The sequence below is a fragment of the Lutjanus erythropterus genome, chromosome 11 (genome assembly GCF_056507025.1).
Source record: "Lutjanus erythropterus isolate fLutEry1 chromosome 11, fLutEry1.hap2, whole genome shotgun sequence".
Classification (NCBI taxonomy): Eukaryota; Metazoa; Chordata; class Actinopteri; order Lutjaniformes; family Lutjanidae; genus Lutjanus; species Lutjanus erythropterus.
Genome location: NC_139327.1, coordinates 28,005,001 through 28,028,159, shown reverse-complemented (window position 1 = coordinate 28,028,159; position 23,159 = coordinate 28,005,001). Strand labels below are relative to the sequence as shown.

At 38.7% G+C, this 23,159-nt stretch overlaps 1 protein-coding gene across 2 annotated transcripts in view; it reads left to right on the top strand.

Moving 5' to 3' along the window:
* The window catches only part of LOC146319272 (glucocorticoid receptor-like), a 100,808-nt gene that overhangs the window by 65,227 nt on the left and 12,422 nt on the right, over positions 1-23,159 (top strand). For both annotated transcript variants that reach the window (XM_084729870.1, XM_084729869.1), the window contains 5 exons: positions 2,512-2,628; positions 7,856-8,128; positions 12,796-12,940; positions 16,559-16,689; positions 22,775-22,932. In XM_084729870.1, coding sequence (XP_084585996.1) covers positions 2,512-2,628; positions 7,856-8,128; positions 12,796-12,940; positions 16,559-16,689; positions 22,775-22,932 — 824 coding nt within the window. The remainder of the gene's footprint in view (positions 1-2,511; positions 2,629-7,855; positions 8,129-12,795; positions 12,941-16,558; positions 16,690-22,774; positions 22,933-23,159) is intronic.

Here is a 23,159-nt window from a genome sequence, read left to right as displayed (position 1 = left end):
TTAGCAGTGACCGGTATCTGAAAGACGTGGCAAAACCAACAAGAGTCATTATTGCTGCCAGATAACGTTTTGTGACAAGTCTTTCTAAATCACTGCCTACGGTCTGTTTTCCACTGTGTGACATGATCTCAACAGCAGATGTGAAGTTCTTTGTTGGCTTAATGACTCATCTGGCACATCAGAGGTCATTCTAGTTAATCATGACAGTTTGGATTTCATAGAATGGTTGTCATAGTGAAACTTAAAAAAAGATGACCACGGCATGTTTGGCATGATGTTATGGGACATACCCTTATTAATTTTGTCTATTAGATTGATTATGTCTCAGTCTGAATGCATAAGAGTGTGTTGATGCTGGAAAGATGAGATTCATGTGACACTCCTCAGGCTCTGCCACACAAGAACTGTATGTGCTAAAAGACACTGCTGCACTGTGGCCCGGGCTGCTTCTACTGAAGCGACACGGTAACATCACATAAAAAAAAAAAAATCTTCCGGGACTGAGAAGGCGACAGCACCACAGACTGATATCAGTATAGAGATGGCAAAGATGAAAAGAATGCACAAGAGTGTTGCCTAGAAATGGCAATGTGAACAAATAACACATATTTATCTCCAGGCTTTTGAAAATAACGTTGATTCCTGGCATGGTAAAATCCTGTCAACTGTGAAGATCGTAAAAGAGCCACTCATAGTCTCGAACCTTGAATCAAAGCCTCACATTTATATTAGCAGTTTTTTTTAGTTTCTTACTCACTAGCACACCAAATCCACAAAAAAAAATAGTCCCCAACAAATACCGTCTTTACTCTTGCTGGCTAAAAACTACAGTGCTCAGCTGTTTTAGGAAATTACAGAGCGTTTTTAGAAATTGACATCACATATTTGTAACCCATTTTTAAAGATTTATGTGTTCAGTTGGAACCAGTGTGCTTGGGATGGAGAACCACAGACAGAGTCGGGAAGTTGGAAAGTACTGAGAGACACAGTGTTGCTTTTGGTCTTTTAATAGGGAGTATCGCCAACTTTATCATCTAACATCCTAAACTATTAAAACATAGTCAAGCCTGTTTTCCATAAATCGTGTTGCTGAGGGCTGTCACTGTGACAAAACCTCTCTTGCAGTTATTTAAGCTGGCTCCACAGTTCAATATACAGTAATTTATGGTAAATTAAGTACTTTGGTGCATATGCAGGTTTTTTAAATGTGGTTAAACCCACAAAAAAATGGGGTCTTCCCATTACCAGTGAACCTGTTTGTCCTTGTGATCCGTGCAGAGGCTCAGCTCATGTTCGTGCAGCAGTGCAGGAGAGAAACTTTTTGTGAACATTTCTGAGTGTGCAGCTCTCTTTAGGATCTTTGTAGCTCCTATCTAAATCTTTCTAAATCTGTGGATTAACGTTTCTCTCCCGCACCGCTTTTTGTATGTTTAATTGTCTGCTTTATTTTACTGTTCGTGAACATGAAATGGCTTCAACGAGCTCGCTGTTCACATACACATGGCAACAAGGATCACAGAGCAGAAATGGCTGGCTTCCATACAACGAATATACAACTAACTCACGCTGCAGTTTAAACCTTCACAAAAAGCTGCATGAAAAAACATCCAAGCTACCCTGTTTAGTTGGTTTCAGTGACACAGTCATATTGTTTCTCAGTTGTCCCTCAATATTACAACATTCGTCTTACATTGCCCCTGCCTGTGGTAGCAGCCACATGAGCCATGCAACATGTTACGCCAAGTTCAACTGGTTGAGCTATGAAACTAAAACAGCATAAAACATTGTAAAAGTTATAGCTCCTAAGTTCGAAGCCGGGTCATAAATAGCTGGTATCCATTTATCCTTGAACTTTGTAGTGTTGAGTTTTTTGAAGCATCGATTCATTCATTTAAACACGTATATAGCGAGAAGGGCCTAACCCTAATGAAAAAAAGAAAAAACATGAACATAGCAGTTGTTGCTGCTGCTTGTCATACCCTGTGGTTGGTTTGTCAAGCGTGGTTCTTCAAAATTGCAGTTATTGTTCCAAGCCCTAGTGTCTCTTGCATATCACTGACAAACATTTATTTTTAAGATGTTAATGAGGCCCACACATAATTTCTTCCCTCTGGTCAAATAGCTGGTGCTACCTCTTTTAAAATTAAATTACTCTAATCACAGCTTTATCTCTGGTTTATCCTAATCATGTATGACATTCATACACAGATTGCATAAGAATTATTATGAGGGAAAGCTGTCATCATCTGCAAACAAATGGAGAACATTTAGACTCTAGTATCAGCCATGTGGACCTCTGGGCTAAATGAAGCACAGATTCATGGACTGTGCTATGTGCTTCAGGAAGTGAAACTGTCGATGGCAGAGGGGTGGTCAGGCTTGTCAGGCTTACTGTAGAATCAGCAGGTGGTTAGTGTGGTCATAATACATACTGCTCAGGATAATCCTTCTCAAACCTTCTTAGCCAGCTAATGTGTCTCCCTTTCTTTCCTCTTCCTCTCCTCTTTACAGGACAGCACAACTACCTGTGTGCAGGGAGAAATGACTGCATCATCGATAAGATCCGCAGGAAGAACTGTCCAGCCTGCCGCTTCAGGAAATGTCTTCAAGCCGGAATGAACTTGGAAGGTAAACAGTCGGAGCCATCTTTAAATCAGGCCAAGCCTGATTAAAAGTGACCTTAAGGTCACAGTGAAATAGCAGTTTGAGTGGATAGCGAATGGGAGCCTCCACCAGTGCCTTCCTCACCCACATTATTAGATCAGGAGGTGAAGGATAAGGGAGAAATGAAAATTTAAAGTTTTTGCCAACAGACATCTAAAGTCACACATCCTTGCAAGCTACTATGGCCCACAAGTTAACGGTTAGTTGCGCCTTTATATGACAGGTGGGGTTTACTCAAGCCCCCTGGAACAGAGATCAACTGTGACAAATTTTAGCCTAATGGCCACTCAGTATATTGCACCTTCCTCTAAAAGTATTTTCCTCTGCACAAACCCATATGAAAAGGAGCAGTTGTAAAACACATTCTTTTTTTTCACGTCACAACTCCCTAAAATGAGTCTTTGGTCTGTTACAATAACATAATAAATATTTGGAAAGTCTAGAAGAGCTTTATGATTCAGTTGATCCTTTCTAAACCCGGTCTCTTTTTGCTCTCTTCCAATAGCAGTTAAGCAAGTTTGGTACCCGGCAGAACCTCGGTCAACCTTCTCCTTCTGTGTTTCCTATACTTAGATATGCCATATGCCAGACTTGTCTATTTTGCAAGTTTCAAAGTTCAAAGATGGTTAAAAGATGTTGCTGGGGGCATGTAAAAGAAAAATATTTAATTCACTTCTTAAGTTAGTTAATATTAGCAAAACACTAGTTAAATAGGTTTTTGCTAGCATAAGCTATCAGATGAAACTAGGTATCTATCAATTGTAGATTGCCAAGCGAGTTAGCCAGCAGCTGAAGACAGCTGAGTTAGGATGTGACTGTACATTTCTCACTTTCTCACTTTAACAGGTGCCCCAACAGCATCTTTTAACCGTCTTCAAAGTTTGCTTTTCTTTTCAGCACAGACACGCCTAGAACACATAGAATATCTAAGTACAGGAGACAGGACAGGAGGAAGATGATCTGGGTCATTTATTTTCTATCATTCTTGTGTGCACAGAACAAATAGGAAGTCAAGCGGCTCGGCAAGTTTTGGACGCACATGCTCTCATCTGGCTCGGCTGGTTGAAGGACTCTCTTCTGCATGCTGTATGGGCCCAATCTTGAAATCAGATGAAACAAGCCAGTGTTTACTTTTTCTCAGGCAACCTTATAGTTAGTAATACATGAACCAGTTGAAAAGAAGTGGGGAGGGGGGGGATTTTTATATAGGTAAGTTTATTTTTAACATTATATTTGGTGGTTATTGCAGCGGAAACACCACTGCTTTTGAATCAACACAATATGAAAATCCCACATAGCTGCTTCATGTAGTAGCTTCTTGAAATTCCCCTTCATTGAGTCTCATGTGAGTGGGCCTGTAACACTGCCACCCACTCTTTCCACTATGGCCTCAACTATGTCTTGTTTCGACTTAAATCACCATCACCCAAGTTAATGGAAAATGGACAAGCAGTCACATAAGTTTGAATATGATGTCACCACACCTTAAGAAATACACCTCCTGGGAAAATGAAACTTTACTGTAAAATTTTAAATCATGCTTGCTGCTTAACAACTGTAAAGTAAACTGATTTGTACTTAATAATAACATACATACTAAATATTATATATATTATAGCTTATAATATATTACTTTATATTTTAATAATTTGTTACTGTTGCATTCCTACCATTAGAAATTATGAGTCTATTACAGGGATTAATCAAGGCAATAACTGTCTTTTAGAGGGCAGAAGACACAATCACGAGACCATAGCACATGTTAGTATATCATCACATTTAATTAACTTTAACAATATTCATTTTTATTACCCTGTCTTTCTCCCAGTGAGATGAGATTTGCGTAATCATGTTAAAACAAATATGCTGTGAGTTTATTTTGGTGTCTTGCTTACCCCTCCCACCCCCCCCCAAAAAAAAGAGCTAAATGTTTCTGATGGTGGAATAAAATTGGATTAGACAGTGCATTTAATTTTGTTTCATTATTTTGAGATTCAGTAGTATTTCGGTGTGGGAGCATGACAGGAATTTGCAGTCTCGTCATGAGAGAAACGCAAAATGCATCAGATTACAGCAACTGAACGATACAAAAAAACCAGCAACTTACATTAAATACAGACTAATTTATTACCATTGCTGTGAACATACAGCTTTGATTTCACGTGGGTGATCACAGCAGTCCTGTGAGACATACATTCACATATACTGCCTCTCCCTTTTGTCATTCTGTCTTATCTACAAAGTTTGCTGTGACTTCTGTCTTAGCTTTTAACTTTGTTGTGTTTCTGTCTCTTTCCATTAGGTAGTAATTCTGTACCCTTAGGAATATTATTGAAGCATTATTACTGCAAAATCTGGAAATGGAAAGGAAAGTCTTTGCTTTTGAAGATAATGACTGACACAGTTGACAACAGATCACCTGCAGACTTTTAAAATGGTTTTTGAATCTGTAGTTTTGATGGTTTGGATGTGTGTGTATTTGAGAAAGTCAAAATAAGACCTTAAAAGACATTGAAAAGGAATAAACTGCCTCTCATCTAGTACAGTGCCGATAATCAGCAATGTGCCACAGCTCTGTGGAAATGTGTCGTCTCAAGGGGGAAGACTTGAATGTGAGCACAGATGAACCATTTTAAAATGTGAGTCACTGAAAAGTCTTGAGTTTTGTGTACAGGTCCTCCTGAACATTTTGTTCTAAATAAGCGCCAGAAATGCTGCAGTGTGGATCGGCTGGTGTTAGTCACTCATCTGTGAACATGTGCGTGTGTGTGCCATTGTCTATGAACGTGCTGTTCAGTACACGTGTGCTGGTATGCAGGCTAGGCAGAATGAGAGAGCGCCACCTCCTCACACTCATTGATCAGCGCATAATCCACTGTCAAGTCTCAAGTCCACAGCTTCGGATCAGCTGCTGATCGCTCACCAGACTCTGCTTCACAGGATATAGACATAGATGTTTAGGACACAGGAAAACAGTTAGGATTTGTTGAGGGTTTGGAAGATGGACGTGAGAAGCAACAGGTGCAGCACTGTTAAGTGCTTGAAAGTGCTTGTGTTTGTACAGCTGATGTAAAATGCCCTTTGGGTGTAAAATTCTGTGAGTGGTTTGTATAAATCAGTGTTGAGAGAGATTACCTGTAAACAGTCCGGTGGTTTTGGTCAGAGGTGAAAGCAGTTTCACATACAGAGAGGGGAGAGTCAGAAAGACAGAGAGAGGGACTTGATGAACGTCAGCACATCAGGAGACAGACTCCCACCAGAAAGGCTCTTAGTTGCCATAGAAACGCCAGGAGAGGAAATTAAAAACGGTAGAGAGTAAGAAAAAACATGTTTTTTCATGGTAACCTCTCAACCCAGGACATGTTTTGCACATTTAGGGGGGGGGGAATGCCAAAAAGATGCCCTAAAACACAGCAATTTGCCATCGCTGTCACTGCACTCAAATGAAACTGCAAAAAATTAGAATGCAAAAGTTTCTCTGAGAAATGGAATGGGGTTTTTTGATCTCTGTAAGGTTAAGATTATTATGGCTTATTATTGGGCACAGGCCAGTATATTGCCTTCTCCTGACCTTGCTCTGGTTTGACTCATGGGTTTAAAAAAAAATACACAGTTTTTACTGTGATCTCTCATCTTATTTATTCATTATCACGCTAGCGCTTGCACGTGTGCGTGTGTATGTTTGCACGTGTGTGTGCACGATCAACGACCTAAAGCTTGTCTGCAGTTAATCTTGGAAACTACTGGACCAACAGACCTATTTTTTGTGCATATTCATTTTTTTTTTATAATTTCATTCTTATGAATACAATATCCCAAAAACACTTTGTGTGAATTTCTTCAAATTTGTCACAAATGACCACTTGGACTCAAGGATGAACTTATGAGATTTTGGTGGTCAAAGGTCATGGTGACCTCACTGAACACAGTTTTTGGCCATTACACAAGAGGCCATGCACTAATTATGACAACACTGCACACAAATATATAATAGGATAAAATGATGATGTGATGATGTTTTATATTCAAAAAGGTCAAAGGTGAGCCTCACTGTGACATCATAATGTTCAGCTCTCTTTCAATCCTCTGTAGTCCTCTGTAAAATAGTCTCAAAGTGAAAAAAAAGCATTCAAAGTCTTCAATACACACATTTTAGGAGTCTGGACAGACATGGATGTGAACTGGAGATAATGTGACCGGCTGACAGAGTCATACAACTGCAAGGCAGTAATTTTATTTCTTGACTGCTCTGTTTTACGACCACTGACAGCTGACTTCTCACTCTTCCTCACTGGCCTCTTAAGGTCAGAAGTGATCAACACCTGCTTCAGTTTGAAATCTTGTTTCAGCTAAAGACAACGTATAAGGGTGTCGCAGTCTCATTCTGTATGAAAATATTAAAGCAAGTAAATTTAATTAAATCCCTGTTAAGAAAAAAGGGTATGAAAAAATATTTATGACATTGTATTGTGACATTAATCCATAGTTATGTTGTGGAGTCTCAAGCTCAGGTGAAACACAGGCTGGATAACTTACAACTGTCCTGTCAAAATAAGTTGCGAGATTGCTAAACCAACTGAAAATGTAAAAATAAAAAAAACATTGTTAATTGTGTACACCAGCCTTGCTGAAATTTGCTTGTATGTTTCACACAGGCCTGCAGACATGGAAGGAACACGGGGTCAGTTGTTCTGGGGCCTGCGTTAGGCTTTAAATAAATAAAAACAAACAAAAAAAAACATATTTGTGAAAACTTAATATAGCATTTGTGGGTCGTTATTTTTTTTTTTTATTCCTAATATTCCTTAATGTCGTGGTTTAAAACAAGTTTACTTTTCCTCCCCTAATGCAAAAATCAGTGTCGTGTGTCATGGTACTGGACCAGTTCCATACAGTATTTACTTCTCTGGGATAAAAACACATCACTCCTGTGACGACCATAATATACCAAACAATCATTTAAATCATTTATTAATCTGTGACACAGAGAGATGGCTAACTTATTCTACTATCAGGTCTCTATTGTTTGGATGCTGTTGTTTGTTTGTAAAATCAGAAATCGTACATATGAGATATTAAAACAGGAGAATCGGCTTAATGCCTCAGAAGTAAAACAATGACTGCCAACTGCACGCTGCTTCTCTTTTTCATGCCTCCTCCCCTCTTTTTCTGCTCCTCTGTCCCACCCCAGCGAGGAAAAACAAGAAGCTGATCAAGATGAAAGTGCAGCGGCCCGCGGGATCATCTGAGCCGATCAGCAACATGCCTGTTCCAGTCATCCCCAGGTGCATGCCCCAACTCGTGCCCACCATGCTGTCTGTGCTCAAGGCCATCGAGCCAGAGATCATCTACTCGGGCTATGACAGCACACTGCCCGACACCTCCTCGCGGCTCATGACCACTCTCAACAGGCTGGGAGGACAGCAGGTCATCTCTGCAGTCAAGTGGGCCAAGTCACTGCCAGGTAACTAAGAACTCCCTACCAAGGAAAGTGTGTCACTGCCAGTATTTCCAGCTTGTCAATGAGTCTGATGTGTAGTGAAATGGGCCAAGTCACTGATGGAAAAAAAAAATTGTCCTGTTACTTTTAATACACGCTACTTTCCGGAAAAGTTATAAAATTCTTCCGTTTGTCTCGTCCTTTAGTCACAAAGCTTTCACTTTTGCCTCTAGTTATCAGAGCATCTGTTCATCAGAATTGTTGTCATTCCTCAGTAAAACTAAAGAAGATGAGTATCTACAAGTTAACTTGCAAAAATAATGTAAAATACAGTTTGTGATGTTTCCTCTGAAGAAACATAATTAATAATAAGACAGAATTCAGAATGTCACAGTGTTCTTTCTAGTAGGTAGAACATCATCTTATGGCATAACTGTTGTCTTCTGGTTTTAAAAGCTGCATTACAGTAAAGTGATGTAATTTTCTGAACTTATTCATCATTCTAGCGCATTGTTGATGTTATTAATCGAAAATCTCATTTTGTTAATATTTTGTGAAACCCTTATTATTGTTGTAATATCGATATGGAGGGATGTGGTCAGAAATACTGTGACATTTAATTTTGCCTGCCTGGACCGAGACGAAAATGACATAAAACGGAAGACAGAAAAAAAATGTAACAGGACAAAAATCATGTGAAAGACATAACAAGGTGAAAAAGATGAAGAAAAAAGAGGTGACAAGACAAAAACACAAAAGACCTAAATAGATGTAACTAGGCATAACAAGACACAACAAGATGTAAACAACAATATAAAACAAAAGTACATAAAAGAATTATGAAGATGAAAATGGCCTGAAAAATGTAACAAGATGAAAACAAAATTAAAGACGTGACAAGACAAACTAAGACACAATAAGATGAAAATGGCATAACAAGACAAAACTAGACGTGGAAAGAGATGTTACAAGGCAAAAATGATGTAAAAGTTGTAATAAGATGAAAACAAGGTAAAAGTCATGAGACAAAAATGAAACAGTGAGGCAAAACTGATGTAAGAGAAGTAACAAGACAAAAACGAGGCAACAAGACGAAAGCAACAAGATAGGGAGACTTCAGTCCTTCAGTAGGCTACTTTTATACTTAGATTACGTTTTGTACACAAGTTTTAATACTGCTGCTTGAGTTGAGTGTGTGTGTAGTTTTGCCACCTCTAAAAATATCGAGATATTATTTATAAGCCATATCACCCAGCCCTCGTGTTAAGACATTACTCTAGCCAGATTTAGACTGCGGCTTCTAGCTGATCGAGTGGAATCACACAGTTACTGAGAAGCAAAGAAGGAGCCATTGTGTAGCTGAATTTAGTCATTTAGCTGATTGAATCATGGTTAGGCTGGTAGCCAGATAGTTATCTTAAAGGGTTCAGTGGTGGCTTTTGGTGGAAGTCAGCGTGTCTCTTAATTAAAACTCTGTGAAAAGGCTGAAATCATTCCTCTTGTCAGTGGAGCCGAAGAAGCACAGACGCTCAGAAAACATATAATAAAAAGTGTGACCTCCATAATGGCTGAATCCGTAATTAAAGTCAAAAGAGGAGAGTAGGGTTGGTTTATGAAAGAACAGCTCAGTTTAGAAACCAAGCCTCTCAAAGTAGTTTAATTTTGATCAGGTCATAACCAAGGTTAATATCTTATTGAATGTGCATAAAGATGACATTCTTACTACCTGCTGACATCATTATCTGTGTAAAGCTAATGTTCCTACAGCAAGCGGAAATTTCCCTTTCAGTTCAAATCACTGCAATTATTGTCGGTGTCATGACATATTTGAGTGTAATAATTTTGCAAATTTTTGTTTCAGTCAGTGGAAACGTGTGTGTGTGTGTGTGTGTGTGTGTGTGTGTGTGTGTGTGTGTGTGTGCTTTACAGGGGACCTATTATGCTCATCTCCAGCTTTGCATGATTGACAGTTCAAAGAAATCCTTATCTGCATTACACTGGATCTTTATGTAGCACCTCAGTTCAGCTTCAGTCTGAGACAAGCTGTAGCAGCTTCTGTCATTTTAAGTCCCTCCTCCCTAAAAATCCACTTTCTTCAGTTTCCAAGAGGTAGCACCCGCTGCTTGTGAGCACCGCCTCATCCTCTGGCTTATGACAGGTTATCATAAGGGCGCACAAAGCAATAGTTTTTACAATATTTAAAAAACAAGAAGAATGACAACTTTAAAAAATGTCCTTATAAAATAATAAATTTGATGCCTACAGACTTTTTTGTTTGTATAAAGTTTGTTTTCCCCTCTAACTTAAAGTGCCTCTGCTTTCTTTCTTTAATAATATTGGGGGGAAATAATAAATAAAAAGTTGCAGCCAGAGATAACCTAAGCATGTGTAAAAATCGGCTTGAATTGACCCTTGAACACAAGAGCACACGTGTAGGGAATGGATTAAACTCTGTCTTCATCTGCTCTAACATAATATGCAAACGTTAGCATTTCCAGCTAACACTAGCTCACTAGCTGTAGTAAGTTTACCTCGAGCCAAACCTGTTAGACACCACTGCGTCTGCATTTGTCCTGCAAGTATTTAACGAGGAGGATGTGGGCTGGTGCAGAATCAAAGTGGGTCGATGACGGTGCATCTCTCCCTGGTTCGCTGCACCGCTCTAATCGAGTTGCTGCGCTTCCTTTTCCCACGTTAATGAGTGTATTTCTGTCATCTGCCATGTAGATGTACCTGCTGTCTTTCACCATCTGACCAATGCATGCTGAGATGTTAGCTAACTTTAACCTCAGTCTTTTAGCACTGATGTCAGGTAACTTTACATTTACACTGTCACAGGGTTCTTGTTTTAAAACGTGTTAGATGGAAACATTAAAACATGGCAACTGGCTCAAGTTGAGCAATCTTGAGCTTACATCAGCCAGCTACACTCATCGAAATCTGATTGTGAGTCTATTTTAGCTAACGAAATCGGAAAACGAAATCGAAATCTGCCACCACAATTACCATAAATTATATAAATGCAGTGTGAGAATGGAAAGTTTGGCAGGTGTAGCAGGGTCAGTTGTGTTGGCAATTAATGTTTGAATTAAACAATGGAGCATTAAAAAGCAGTCAGTTTATAAAATGAAATAATAACTAATCTCAGGGATAAGTTTTACTTTGTCCATGTTTTATTACATCCAACATTGTAACATGTGTATATATGACAGAAAATCCAGGCAAGAATAACAGTCCCCCATTAAAGCTGTGACTTCTCAGGAGAGGATGTTAAGGAGGAGGAGGAAGTCAACATCATCATCGAGTTTCTGCCGTTTTATCCCACTGGTGACTCTGCTTTGGCATCCAGTTCATGAAAGGATGTACTTACATTTTACTGGTATCCCAAAAAACCTAAATTCATGTTATAAACGTAAAGAAAAAAGATAATTGCTGGATCTGAAGCCTACCCAGTTTCCACAGAAGCTAAAATGGAAACACCAAGAGTTTGGTATTTAACCACCCGTTCTAGTTTCTAATCATGAGAAAGGAGACACATGACTTGATAATCGCTTCAAGTATTTGCTTGGAGATTTTCTCTTCTCACTCTAATTGTTGCTATTGGTCACACCAAAGATTTAAGATCAGATTTCCCAGTTAAGACCTCTCAACGAAACTGTAATGTTGCTGTGATCTGTGTGTGTGTGTGTGTGTGTGTGTGTGTGTGTGTGTGTGTGTGTGTGTGTGTGTGTGTGTGTGTGTGTGTGTGTGTGTGTGTGTGTGTGTGACAATATGATGAGGGACCAATCTGGCTCAGATCTTGTTGTGTGTGCATTGTCTACAGCTGGCAGCCTGCCAAGGTGATAGTGAGGAAAAGCTCTTACATAACAAAGGCTTGGTCTAAAACAAATGTAATGTGAAAGGACTGTTCATGTTCAGTCCTACTTTTATAGTTCTGACAGTGTGGAACTGGACTGAACTGCAATTTAACTCCAATTTGCACATTGACTTAACCAGACCTATTTTGTTTTGCGTAACGTGGTTTCGTAATTGTCTTTTGATGATGTACCGAGCATTTGCTTTTTTCTTTTGTTCAGAGATTCTGTCTCTGTGTGCTGTGCATTTTAGTAATACAGAATATTATAGAAAATAGTTAAATTGTATAACGTACTCAGTCACGCTAAATCATTATTTTCCAAGCTGCAAAAAAAGCAAAGTGTTTTGAAAAATATGCAGACATCACATCATAATAATAACTACTCATCTGATTAAACACTGTAAAAACAAAAAAGTTGAGAAAGCTCAAAATTTCAAGGCAATGGATTTTTGAAGTTTGAGCCCAACTCAAAGTCTTGAAAAAGTTTTTACTGTCTATTAATCTTTTGTTGAGGTAATTTACTTTTCTTCTTCAGATAAAGTTGAATCTTTGCTCACTGGGGTCTTTTTTTTTTTTTTTTTTTTTTTTTTTTTTTTATCTAAAGAAAGAAAACTCAACAAATATTATAGGTCATCAAAACTTTTTAGTTTGTTTTTAAACAAAGAGTTTGAGTTCAGGTCAAAACTCAAAAATCTATTGCAGTAAGTTGCTGTAACTAAATGCTCAAACAATCCCCTTTTCAGTGTCATGTCATTAGGATTTAATTTGTGTGATTATGTGTTTGTGCCTCTGTCTGTCTGGCTTTTGTTAACCCACTTTTTTCCGACTTTTCTAGGCTTCCGCAACCTGCACCTGGACGACCAGATGACATTGCTGCAGTGCTCCTGGCTCTTCCTCATGTCCTTCAGTCTTGGTTGGAGGTCGTACGAGCAGTGTAACGGCAGCATGCTCTGCTTCGCCCCTGATCTTGTCATCAACAAGTGCGTACCACGGCCATCTGCTCTGTATTTATGAAGGCCTTTCCTCATTTTGTCAGCCAATTTTGTTTTGCATTTGCTCATTTCAGATGTCGGTCTGACTTGGCTCGCCGCTCACCCATTCATCTATGGTGTATTGGAAATTTGGCAGTTTCTGTGTGATTAAGTGTTAAATCAGGTGAAAATAGGCAGCCGCTGACACCAGGTTTATCAGATGAAGCACACAGCTCTCTGCACCCTCTTAAAGCCAACAGACAAACAAGGGAATTCAATATTACAATGTTTATTCCCTAAAAAAACTACATTTGTGGATTTATGGGGAGTGGCATGATTTAACCATCTCCTGGAAATTTAAGACTTAGCTGGCTAGCTGTTTGCCCCTGCTATGCTTATGCTAATCTAAATCAGCTCCTGGTTTATTGATCTATAATTCCAGCTCCAAAACAGTTGGCACGCTGTGTGAAATGTAAATAAAAACAGATGGCGGTGATTTGAAATCCCTTTTCAACTACATTCAGTTGAATACATTACAAAGACAAGATGTTTAATGTTGAAATTGATTAATTAGATTTGGTCCCACCTTTTAGGAGCCACATTTTTCACCCTAGGATGCTGGAATTTGGCATAGAGGTCAAGTGTGTATGTGTGTGTGCGTGTGTTTTTGTGTCAATGCCAATTAGCTAATGACTTACAAATGTGACCTACCTGTGGGAGAAGCCAATTAGAAAAAGGTGCATAACTTTTAAATGGATTACCATAACACGGCCAAACTACAATTTGTTGTAAACTCTCATTCAGCAGAGGGTTCCCATTTCATTAGTGATCTAAGCACACACCCCCTCCATAACTCATTATCTGCACTTGTGAAGAAACTTTTGGATTCTACTTTTTTTTTTTTTTTATCAGTGATGGTTTGCCCTACGCTTGAGCCTGGCCTCTCAAAATGCACCTTTTTACTTTCTCAAAATGAAAGTGAAAGGTGCATTTTCCAAAAATATTGAACTACTCCTCTAAATTAAACAACAAAAGAGTCCAAGATTCTTATTGCCAAAACATATATTATCAATATATCACCTACATCTAAGTGTATCAACTGTACGCAGGTACAATAGATTTGTGTTAAAGGAGTGAAATTACATCTTAATAATTTTAAGAGTATTAGTAGTGCTTTTTTTTGTTTTTTGTTTTTTAATATTTTAAGAAAAGAACCTCTGTAATACACACAACAAAACCCAATCATGAGGGAGCAATTCTCACACAGACAGAAGACAGAATAACCGTCTGTGCCTCCTTGAAGCCACAGACAGTCGGCTCAGGTACGACTGCAGTATGTTAATCACAAGCTGCATTGCTTAAAGAATCACTGGCTGTAGACATTGATTGTGCTTACAGGTCTCTGTGCTCACCACAGTCTTTGTAGTCCCTGGAGGAAACAGGATAAGACAGAGGTTTATCTCCTCTTAGCTTGTCTGTTCCTGTAGCACTGTTTCAGGCTTTTAAATGTCACATTTTAAATACTTGGGAGGTAAAAGAACATTGTTTTATTTATTATCTTTAACATTAATCTGTCAAACGTCCTCTCACTTAAGTGAGCTTTTACTGGATGTTTCCCACCTAACCTGAATTCCCGCTCACTCTCCGAGCTAGCCTCAGTTTCACAATCTGTTCTATTTCAGTTTTATGTTTATTTTTTAAGACAAATGAGTATCTGCTATGTGCTGGGTAGTTACATTTGATCATCTAATCATTTAACCAAGATAAAATTATTATTTTGTTAGTATTCAACGACAGCTGCCATTTGTTTGTTTTTTTGCTGCCATTGGTCAGTTTCACTAAACAACTTTTAAAAAATGTTCCTTAACCTCACTTTGAGAAACGTAAACATGATTTGTCACAAAGACCTGAATAAAACCCTGAAGAAAAGTTATGACTTAAATCAAGAAATATTTGATCAAAGAACAAGTAAAAAATTAAATTAAATTAAATTAAATAAGCAAGATAACTCTGGCTTAATGGCCATGTTGTACATGCTCCCTGTTTAAGTTAATTATTAAACAAACAAACAAAAAAACTAAGAGTCTGACCAAGCATTTCAAAGAAACAGAATGCAGTGATTTGTAAATCCTTTTTGACCTACATTCAGCTGAAAACAGTTGTATATATACACTCATTCTGAATTTGATGCCTGCACCACATTTGAAAAAGGTCGGGACAGGGGCAACAAAAGACTGGAAAAGTTGTAGACACTCCTGAAAACCTCTGAAAACTCTACCATGTAAAGAGAAAGTCATATATCAACAACATCCAGAAACGCTCCAGACTTGTCTGGGCCTGAGCTCATCTGAGAGGGACTGACAAAAATAGTGTCCCCTGAGCTAAAGAGTAGAAGGACCATCCAGATCGGTACCAGCTCTATAAGCCAGGAATCTGTGGTGGTATAGGGGTGTGTTAGTGTCCATGACATGAGTGGCTTTCATATCAGTGAAGGCCCCTATAATGCTGAAAGGCACGTACAGGTTTTGGAGCAACACAGACGTCTCTGCTTATTTCAGCAAGACAAAGCTAAGACACATTCAGCACATGTTCCAACAATATGGCTCTGTATTGCCTTCCTGCAGTCCAGTCCTGTCTCCTATTGAAAATGTGTGATGCATTATGAAGTGTAAAATATAACTGTGGATATCCATCAAGGACGAATGGGGATGAATTTCACTTTCAAAACTTAAACAGTTTAAACAGTTTTCACTTAGTGTCATTAAAAGAAAATATCACTGAAGCAAACATATCCCTGTCTCAACTTTTTTGGAAAGTTCAGACTGAATGTATAGTTACAAAAAAAAGTTTTATCAGTTTAAACTTTAAATATCTTGTCTTTGTGCTGTTTTTTTGAGATTTTCAAATCATTGAGTTCTGTTTCTATTTATGTTTATACAACGCTCCAACTTGTTTGGATCTTGTGTTGTACTTTGGTTTTGTTTGGTTTGGTGTACTTGGTGTGGGCTCTGGTCATGACTCTTGTTTTTATATACCCACCAACATGTTTGAGGTGCTGTGCTCCTCAGGCCAAAGTGTAAATGTTTTTCACTTTACAAGTCACTGGGAAGCGTGCAACAAACACCGAGCTTTTGCCGCTGACAACCTGCAAACAGCCCATCCTCTTCATTGGAAATACGTAGAAAGAGAGGCCTTAGCTGTGAAGAGTTGCTCCCAGTGGACACATAAAATCAGAGAGGGGTAAAAATAGATGAAAGGTGAAGAAGTCGTTGCCAGCAGCACTGCAGTTGGTCAGAATGAATACACAGCTCTAAACCCAAGGCTACATACTGTATCTGGAGAATGTGCGGTATTGATTTTAGAGGCAGAAAGTAATGTGGGATGTGTGTTACTGGAAGTGAGGTGTGAAAATCCCATCAGGACCAATTTCACAGTCCTGTTCTGCTCCTGCACAGTTGTAGTGCTTCCCTGCTGGGGCTGTTTATTGAGAATTGAATAACAGGATGAGTGAAGTCTAATCCGTTTCCTCTGTTTTCTTCTGTTTTTCTTTCCCCACCGTCTCCACCTGTCCTCCCCTGTCTCTTCTCCCTCATCTTCTCTTTCCTCCTCCTCCCCCCCTCCTTTCAGAGAGCGGATGAAGCTGCCCTTCATGACCGACCAGTGCGAGCAGATGCTGAAGATCTGTAATGAGTTTGTCAGACTGCAGGTGTCCTATGACGAGTACCTGTGCATGAAGGTCCTGTTACTGCTCAGTACAGGTAATGGAACACAGTTCTTTTTTGAAAAAATGACAGGAGTGCTTTTCAAACCTCACGAAGTGCAGTTACTGTGGGAACAGAACTCAAAATCTCTTTTCTGTTTTATCACCCGTGTTATACTGTAGCAGCCCTCTCACTGCAGTGTGAGGTAGGCTCAGTTTGACACAGCAGGGTTGTTTAAATTGTATGGAGTGAGGATAAACTGCACCATAAAAGCCAATTTCTACTCATAGTTCAGGAGTATTGATAAGAATGAATGAGTGAACATGTCTGGTTTAGCGTGCCATCTGCAGACACTTCTGTATCTTTGAATTGCTGCTGCAGCCAAGAATAGATGTGCATGAATGAATGAATGAATGAATGAATATGTGACACTTGTATTACTGGATACATGAGGCACTGACCATCTGAAAACCAGGGATCATTTTGAGTTGGCAGGTGTATAAATGCTTCAAAGTCTGTTTGTATTTGACACCAGAATTACTACTTTTTTGCTGTACCACTCTGCTGCAAATGAGGGTTCGAACTAAAGCTTTCCCTAACAACTATTTTTCTTATCAATTAAACAGAAATTTAAATTTAGATTAGTTGGCTTTTTTAAGCATGGCTGTTTCCCTCTCACTTGTCCTCCATCTCAGTGGATGTGTACTGCGCTGCTGGATGAGAGCCGCAGCTCTTGCTCATGCATTAAATTAGCAAAATAAAATGACAAAAATCACCCCCAAAAAAGCAACCAGCGATGGACTCATCCAATCACTGATAGCCGGCATATTCATCCAATCGTCCAACCTGTGGTGACACATTTGAACATTTGACTATTTTAGCTTTGTGCATAATGTGGTAAAACAATACAAACTCGCAGTCACAAGTGTAAAAAAAGTTTTAACTCTTTCAGCTATAATCCTAATGGTCTCAGTCCTTGATGATTTGGCAGCCGTGTTTTGATTCTACGGGTCCGAGAATTCAGTTCAAAAGCACCATCGATGGCGGCAAATGATAAACATGCCCTGCACGCCTGCTCTGCCAGAAATAATATCAGTGGTGTATCTGTTTACAGCCCCTTAATGAAGTGTTGAAGGTGTGCTGGTTCTTGTGGCCTGCAGGTCTTCATCTAACAGCTCGCTGACGCTGTTTCCTCTTGTTTCTTTCTTCCCTCTAGTATTTAAAACTGATCTGCTGATGAAAACCATCATGAATGGCCTTTAGTCGGTGCTAACCTCAGTTACAGTGCTATCTTCAGTGGGGCTTTCCTTTTGTTTACATTGGGATTATGTGAGGCACCTTTAAACGCTTCAAACACCTGTCTTGCATTTAGTCATCAGTCCATTGTTTGGTTTGATGGCATCTTTTTATCCCAGTGTTTAAGCTGCCAGAGTACACAGTCCTTTCGAGACTCTCTTTGTTGCACTGAAATTGAACAATCACTCAAGGAGACATTTCTTTTCATGAGAGGCAGACACATCAGTGCAAAATAAAACTCGGTCGACCAGATTGCAGCTCAAATTCTCACTCTTTTGCTGTTACTGTTAAATTATGTAACCAGACCGAGTCTGTTTTCTGGCGGCCATTGAAAGGCATTTTGTGAAAAGGTGGATAACGACACTTCATTCCCTCACAGATTGATGGTCTGTAACTGCAGGACTGTCAAAATGTGAACTTTTCCTTCAGGAATCTTTTTCATTTACTCCATCAAGTTTTCTAAGCTTACCTAAAAAAAATGCTTGTCTGTGAAAGTACAGCCTGTTCATCTTCTGTCCTGAATGTCTCAGGTGAAAAGATCTTCAAGTGTCCCACAGGTACTTAGTCTCAATAGAGAGGTCATGGTTTTCTCCCCGCAAACAGGAACAGTTGCTGCTTTGTAACCACATTTTCTCTTCCAAACTTTGTTTGAAAATGATAAAATGCACAGTGAGGTCCACTAAGAGTTTAATGACTCCAAGCTAAGGATGGTAAAATACAGGTTTGATGTAATCACCTGAATCACAAATTACCTACATAATGAAAAACCTCATTACAACTAAACATTTTTCCCAATTTTGATTATTTCAATTTTGCTGACTGAAAATTGGATTCACCAGAGATTCGCTCACGTATTCTAAATTTATTCTGAATGCATTTTGATTGGTTAGCTGAGATCTGCTTGAGTTACTCTAAAATGTTCAAATTAGTGCACATCATTAGAGTAGGGACTCAAATGGGCAGGAAAAAAAACATGTAGCAGCCTTCAGTTTCCTTTCTGTCTGAAGAGGCAAAATTATAGACATGCAGTTATAAAAGCAGTGCTCTGCCAGTCAAACTGTAATTATCCCCATTAAAAACACGACACAGCATGACAAAAAGTATTACTAAATCAAACGTTTTCCCTGTTATGTAAATTTGTCTTTGCTGAGGAGGAGAGGATTCATCTTCCGCCTCACTCTCTCTGGGTGAATGGCAGGGGAAAGGATGCACTTTAAAGAAGATTTGCTCGTTATGCAGAGGAAATGACATTTCCATACTGAACCTTGGATGCTTTTTTCGTACCTGACCGCTATTTCCATCTGGTCCCCTCAGGGATGGAAATACTATCAGGTCAGGACAACCGGTTTGAGCTGTTTTAATCATTTCTCAAGTGAAAATTAAAGTCACCTATGGGACTATTTGATTTACTGTATAACATACTTCGCTTTCAGCATCTTTTAACATCTGCACTTCAAAATTAAAATAATTGGGGCCAAAGGGGTCATGGTAGATATTTCCTACTGTTTGAAGGTGCATGCATAAGATCGGCATGACATTGTCATAAGCATGACATGACACCTGTCACGAACGTGAAGGAGTCATTATGAATGTTTTCTGATTGTTTGAGACATCTTTGTTATGACAACTTGACATTGATCTAGCCAATACTGCCATTGTTATGACAACATGACATTAACCAAGACGAAGATGTCTTTGTTATGGCAACTTGACATTAACCGTGACAACATTACCTGTCAGTCTCTTAGTCATGACAGCAAGTCCAGGAAATTGCTCATGACCTTTGTTATCAAACTTCATGAAATCTTTATGACATGTCCAAAATGTACCACTTGTTTGAGATATTATTATGGTATTATTGGCTTGATTACTATGAAATTCTCATGACAAAGACATCTCTGTCATGTCAACTTTACATTAAAAATGACATTTTTGACAGGCGTTGTGCAATGTTATGACAGCGTAATGACAGCTTTATGTACATTCTTTAAAATAAGGTGTTACTACTACTGTTTTAACGCAAAGCTGACATTGAGATGCCATTATTATGACAACGTGACATTATCAAACTTAAAGATACTGTTTAGCTGTATGTCTTAACATTAGACCAGCATGATTCTGTCATGTGGGGTTGGTTTTGATACCGGTCATCATGGGACTATTATAAGCGTGTCATGAATATTTTCCTTGACCTCAAGTAAAGTGGCACATTTTGGACTTGTCATAAAGATGTCATTAAGTTTTATGGCCTGTCATAAAGAGGTCATTAAATGTTATAAGGCCAGTTTGATTACAACAGAACAGATTACAGTACCAAGAGTTGTTTGATGTACAGATAACAGTTAGCGAGTTTACTTGTTGATAAAGGAGGCTAACTGCTATCTGCCTTTTTCTGTACTGTTGCTAAATATTTCCCTTAACTACAGTGATGCAGTTTGGATTTGTCATAAAGATGTCATTAAGTGTTATTACACTGTCTAATGCTTTTATAATGTCATGAATAATTCCTTTGTCGTCAGCTAAAGTTGTTATAACACACATTTTTGTGACATTTTTGTCTTTGTTGTTAAAACAAAGACATCTGAAACAAAATCAACTCGGAATTAATTACATGACAAACACTTAATAATATACATAAACATTCATAAAGATCCCTTCATATTCGTAACAGGTGTCATGACATGGTTGTGATGATGTCAGTCTTGCCAGGCTTGTGCGCACCCCTTCCAATAAAATGTTGCTTTTTCCAGTAACACTCAACACTTTGTTGAATAAAACTCTCGCTTTTCACAGATATTTTATACCAAATAATGTGGAGCAGAGAGCAGGAAAGGCAATCTGATTGCAGTCTTTTAAAAATTGTCTCTCGGCTAAACTTGAACAAGCATAATGACGAGGCCAGATAGCACTTGCACTGCGGTATCTTCCCATTTATCTGATTATGTAAATCGGACAGTATTTCACCTCGATCCTGCCCTCTGCGGCTTTGCATAAATCTCCAGGCCAGTTAGTGTGGCTTTGCCTGGGCCTAGTGCCAGGCACCAGACTGACAAGAAGTCTGTGATGTGTCAACATGGTTGTTATGACAACTGAATATTGATGGTTTTCAGCTGTCTGTGGTTTTTAGATTTTTAGCAGTGACAGTCAGAATGCTCAGTGTGTACGTTCATGCAGAGTTTATGATTTTTATGAGGTGTGTGTCTAAATATTTACTGCTCCTCTTAGATTGTCATCAAGGCCTCGTCAGCCAGGAAACACTGCACAGTAGCTATTGATGTTACTTTTAGTTTTGCATATTTTCCACTGCCTACAGCATTGTGGTTGGCAGTTGCGTGCATGCATCTGTGTATGTTTAGCCAGCATCTCCTTGGGGTCCCCGTTGGGGTCCCACACACTTGAGTTTTAACGCCCTGTGCTTGTTGCAGCAGAGAACAGGATGCAGAACTGACTAAGACAAACAGAAAAATGACTTATGGATTTTCAGTTCGAGACTGATGTTTAAATGTGCATAACCAGCTGTTCACATCAGCAGCTGTTCAGATGGCAGAGCAGATGTATGTAAATGTATCCAAGTGCAAATTACATGAGTACATTGTAAGGCACATGTGTCAAACTCAAGGTCTGCAAGCCAACTTTGACTCACGACCTCATTTTATGTGCCTAACGAGAGCTTGCAAAGAATATAATGTCAGCAGTACATTTCTACTCTGTGTTACGGAAGCACTCTGCCACGCAGCCTGGCAAAATATTCACGAAAAGATAAGTTGACGCTGAAAGGAGGCAATTTAATGAGATATGGGAAAATGAATACATGCCAATACATGCTTAATGGAGACAAGCCGATATGTCTTTGTTGTTCTACACTACTTTGTATATTTAGTTTTTGAAATGAATTGTTGTAGACTTCAGTGTTTGCTTGTAATGACTTTTTCTAGATTTTTGCTTTGAGAGCTCATTGTTAATTATTGAGTTATTGCTAACACCAAAAATAATGTGTAACCATGTATAAGTGGAAACATTTATCTAGTCTTAGATTTACAACCGGGCAGCCATAACGCCATTGTGGTCCAAGATTAAACAGAGTTTGACACCGCTGTTGTAAAGATTGGTATAAAGAAATAAACATGAGTTATCTCCTCACCAACAGCAAAGACATGGTGGATTTGTAGACACCATCAAATGTCTGTTCTTATAAACATTTCTATCTTTGGGGTAAACTCTTATCAAGGTTGTGTTCTTGGTGCAATTTGAATTTATTTGAAGTTTTTCATATGAAAACCTTTGGTTGGTTTTCTGTCAACTGCCAGCCTAATAAAAAAAAAACTAATTTAAACCAGTTGACTTAACTTGTACACTGATATTGGAATGTGTTATTGCTACTTATTGGTTATTGTTTTAATCTTTTTAACTGACTGAGTACTTTAAAGTTGCAATGATTAGGTGGTTAAGCGATTAGTTGTCAACTATTATATTATTATAACTATTATAAGTCTCTAAATATGTGAATATTTTCTGGTTTGTTTACTCCTCTGTGACAGTAAAGTTTGAGGAAGTGATCTTGGTCTTTGGGAAATACTGATAAACATTTTTTACCTTAATCTGTCATTTTATGAACAATTAATTGATTAAGAAAAAGACCGAAAGGATTGTTAGTTAGCTTTACAGTGTATCTCTGTTTTTTGGTCTGCGTTGTATTCATGTGTTTTATGTGTGCTAAACAAATGTATAACCAATTATCCCACTGGAGACATAAAAAGTTAGATCATTAAGAGTTAGATTTATTGACTAATGTGTCTCTCACTGTTTGTGTGTGTGTGTGTGTGTGTGTGTGTGTTTGTGTGTGCAGTACCAAAAGATGGCCTGAAGAGCCAGGCGGTGTTTGACGAGATCAGGATGACGTACATAAAGGAGCTGGGAAAAGCCATCGTCAAAAGAGAGGAGAATGCCAGTCAGAACTGGCAGCGCTTCTACCAACTAACTAAGCTACTGGACTCGATGCAGGAGGTCAGAGAAACACACACAGAGATATACTGCATGCTTTATGTTTCTTTCTCTTCCTTGTCCTGGATAGGATTTGCCATATAATGCAGACATGTAGCATTATTTATAGCAAAATTACCATGGCTTCCTTTTACTTTTTTTTTTTTCATACCAACCAGGCTTTTTAATTTATATGTTGTGGTTCAAGTGCATCAATAACTTGGAGTTCTGCTGAGTTCTCTGCACCGTGC